The sequence below is a fragment of the Hibiscus syriacus genome, unplaced genomic scaffold (genome assembly GCF_006381635.1).
Source record: "Hibiscus syriacus cultivar Baekdansim isolate YM2019G1 unplaced genomic scaffold, ASM638163v2 tig00117034_pilon, whole genome shotgun sequence".
NCBI classification, from domain to species: domain Eukaryota; kingdom Viridiplantae; phylum Streptophyta; class Magnoliopsida; order Malvales; family Malvaceae; genus Hibiscus; species Hibiscus syriacus.
In genome coordinates this window covers 2,108,305-2,112,265 of record NW_024063533.1, presented here as the reverse complement: position 1 = coordinate 2,112,265, position 3,961 = coordinate 2,108,305, and the positions used below count along the sequence as shown (strand labels likewise).

Sequence of the window (3,961 nt, the reverse complement as noted above, 5' to 3'; positions counted from 1 at the left end):
GAGTGGAAAATCAAAAGGAAGATAAAAAGAAATGCATAATCTTGTAAAATGTACATTTAACTTTAATATTTTGTGTGTGTATTAATTCAGGGTATCCCCGAGCCACATTGACTTGAAAGCAGAAAACTAATCCCAGTCTGGTCGAGAGTGTTTGAAGGTAAAGCATCCCAACAAGTGCACTTCCAAGGATTGGAACTTGTTTCCTCATCCTTATGGGGGTTGAGGTTGTTATCACTTCAACTAACAACTCAATTAGTTCATACAACTACCCTTAAGACTACATTCAATAAGTTCAAAATTCGAATACCAACATCTATGACGCTTCCGTTATCTATTTGTACCAAAAAAATAAAAGGTGCTTGATCCATGAATCTAGAGCATATCATACAAACAACCTTAGAATGTGACATCTAACGAATTCAGAATTTGAACCCCAACATCTGTAATCTATTGGTACAAAAGAGAAAAAATGTTTGATCCGTATTATAATTGAATGCCTAAAAGATTCAAGGAAAATTCCACATATAGATAAGAGCTTGAACATAAAACTGAAAAGAATGACAAAATTGTTCCATACCCAAATGTTGCTATTGAATCAGTTGCTCTTGGTCGCCATGGCTTTGCAAATCCCACCAATCCCTTTGCAAGTCAAGAGAGTGAAGTAAACAGTGAAAAAGAACATGTATTGGGAGTGGCTCGAAGGCCAACTGTGAGAATCACACATTTCTAAAAGAGCACATGTTTCTTGTCGAGCTTGTTGAACGAATTTTTTGATGAGTTCGTTGATGAACTGAGATATTACTAGGCCTAGTGCAAAGAACATTACTTGAAGCTCTCTGCGGAAAATGAAATGAGAAACGAGCCACCGAGGGAAATGAAAACGGGAACCAAAGAAACCCAGGCTAGGAAATGAAAACGGGAACCAAAGCAGTAATGGACAGCTCCTCGCAACAACTCTCGCCAAATCGAAGAAGAAGAAGATTTTGTTTCAGCCAGAAGCAACCTGGGAAAAGGGTATTTTAGAGAACGGAGACATGAATAAACAAATACCTAAGGGAGATAGGGGATTAACATTCCCAGTAAAACAGCAAAAAGATACCACTGTTGGTATTCAGTTTTTACTCTCATTTGGGAATGTGGCCATCCAAACGTGGGTATTTTTAACCCGAAAAAAAATATTACTCCTAGGAATGAAATATTCCATGAACCAAACGGGGCCTAAGTCTCTAAACTATATATTATAGACTTTAACCCTAAACTTCAAATTTCAAACCCTAAATTATAAAATTCTAAACCCAACCAAAACTTAAATCTTAAAATAGAAAAATTTATTTAAACTGAAATTTACATAATTTATTGAATATATTTTTTATAAAACTATAAATAAAATTGAAGGTGTAATGCGGTTAGATAAATCTATATCTCATATAAATTAAATCCTTTAATTTTACATAAAACTTGAAATTCTTTTCATATGAATTATAATACCGTCTTAATTCAATGAATATGCATATAATTATAGAAGGATGACAGTCTAACATAAATATATAAATCTATATCCTATATAAAATTAAACGCGATAAATTTACATAAAATTTGGAATTCTTTTCGTAGATGGACTATAACACCATCTTAATTTCAATAAGTTTATATTTATATAATAAAAAACAACGAGAGTTTAACGTAAATTATTTGGAATCCTTTTCCCAGATGAACTAAAAACCTCTTAATCCATTATAGATGACCCGCTTACTCCAACACCACCGTCTATGATTAGTTTGTTCAATCTGAGTAAATAATAATAATGGAGGTGGAAGGAGTGAAGATTAGGGTTCTTGGAAAGGGTTCATTCGGTGTGTACATTCGGTGGAAACAACTACTTCTCAGCTGTATGCGGTGAAATCTGCTTCTTACGCAATGCGTTCTTCTCTCCAGAAAGAAAAGGAAATTCTCAAAAGTTTGGTCGACTGCACCAATTTTGTAGGATGTTTCGGTGGTTTCACAAGTGTCGAACCCGATCAAACTATGCGTTATAACTTATTCCTTGAATATGCATCCGGTGGCACTCTCTTGGACTTGATGAACATCAAGGGCGGCAAAATACCCGAATGTGATGCAAAGGGCTACACAAGAATGATAGTGGAAGGGGTTACAGACATTCATGAGAGAGGATACGTTCGTTCGGATCTTAAACCAGCAAACATTCTGGTTTTTCCATCTCACGGCAATGGCATTACCTTGAAGATTGCGGATTTCGGGTTAGCTAAACATTGGGGAGAAAAAGATGAAATATCAGGGCTTTGTTTTAGAGGTGCAGAGGAGTATATGTCGCCTGAATCCATCAAGGGGGAGATGAGTGGTGCATTGGATGTATGGTCTGTAGGTTGCATCCTGATGGAGATGATTAGTGGGAAAATTCCATGGAAGTATTCTAACCTCAAGGATCTAACGAAGAAGCTTTTGAAAGGAGAAACCCCAGAATTCCCTGAAAACATGTTAACTGATGGAAAGGATTTGTTGGCCATGTGTTTTGCTAGGGATCCCAACCAAAGATGGACGGCTAATATGCTGTTATCCCATCCTTTTCTGTTTCAAGTGAAGTGCTGACTTTGTTTGTGTTTTTGAGTTTAGACCTTATACAAGGCAGTATTATTTTAAACACTCAATCATTTTATAATAAACACTTATACTTTTGTATATATCATACTCGGACCAAAACCTTAAAAGATAACAATAAACTATTTAACCACCAACGTTTCTCAATTTGCGCTTATACAAGAAAATATTAGATATCAGTAAGTATGTCCCATTTATGTAAAGTAAGGCATTTATCTATCATTAAAATCTTGGTACTGCTAAAAAAATTGATAAATATCAAACTTTATATTAGTAAGAAAAAATAACTTCAGTGACCGAAAATGCCTTATAATATACGATTTTAACCAATTTTTTTGGATTTGCGAAAATGACCAACAAATTCGCAACGCGGACTCTAATTTCGCAACACAGTTTCCAAATTCGCAACGTGAATTTCCCAAATTCGCAACTCAGTTTCTGCAATCGCAACGCGAATTTCTTTCTCGCAACGCGATTTCCAAATTCGCAACACGGAATTTTAATTCGCAACTCGATTTCTGAATTCGCAACGAAAATTTCTTTTTCGCAACACAAGTTTCCTTTTCGCAACAAGATTTTCTAAACCGCAACACAAATTTTAATTTCGCAACACAAATGTTTTGGGTATATAAACTACACAGCAGCAGCAACTCATAACCTAAATCCCTAAATCGCAACTCATTCCATCTCCATCTATCACTCTCTTCGGTGTGACATCCGTTCCTATATCCAACGGTATCCTTCCCTATCTCTAATTTTTTTTACATAATTTTATTTCTATATAATTTTTCAATGATTTCTCTCCCAAATTATCAACTATCAACTTAATAAAGGTATGTTTTCTCTAAGTTAGTGATGATATCTAGTTTATAGCTCATTTGTTTAGTAAATTAATTTACAATTTGTAGAATGAAATCATCTAATGTTGATCATGTTTGGATAGATTTGTGTTTTGGAGGGTCATGGGAGAATGTTCATGGTGTTTTACAATATATGCCTTTACCCATGAATCTTCAACTAAAATTGTCATTAAAAAAGTTAACTTATGAAACTCTAATGTTACGTGTTGCAAAGAAATTGAATTTAGAGCTCCCAAGTGGATTTAGGTTATCTTATTAGAGAAAATGTCAAGTTTATTTGTTAACCGACAATGAAGATGATGAATGATTCATTGCTTACATTAGTGTTTCGCAAGAAGATGATGTTACATTGTATGTTGTTGAACCTAGAAGTAGTGAAGTTGGGTCAGTAGCGGGTAGTAATCAACTAAGTTCTTCAACCCTAGTTTATGGTTCTCACAATGTACAACGTTGTTATCAACCTCAAAATTTAATGGTTCCACCAC

At 34.7% G+C, this 3,961-nt stretch overlaps 1 protein-coding gene across 1 annotated transcript; it reads left to right on the top strand.

Annotated features, from left to right (window-relative positions):
• The first annotated feature begins 1,917 nt into the window (after positions 1-1,917).
• Positions 1,918-2,607, top strand: LOC120196875 (mitogen-activated protein kinase kinase kinase 17-like). Its single transcript, XM_039198566.1, has one exon. It carries the CDS (start codon positions 1,918-1,920, stop codon positions 2,605-2,607), a length of 690 nt encoding a protein of 229 aa, XP_039054497.1.
• Positions 2,608-3,961: the final 1,354 nt, after the last annotated feature.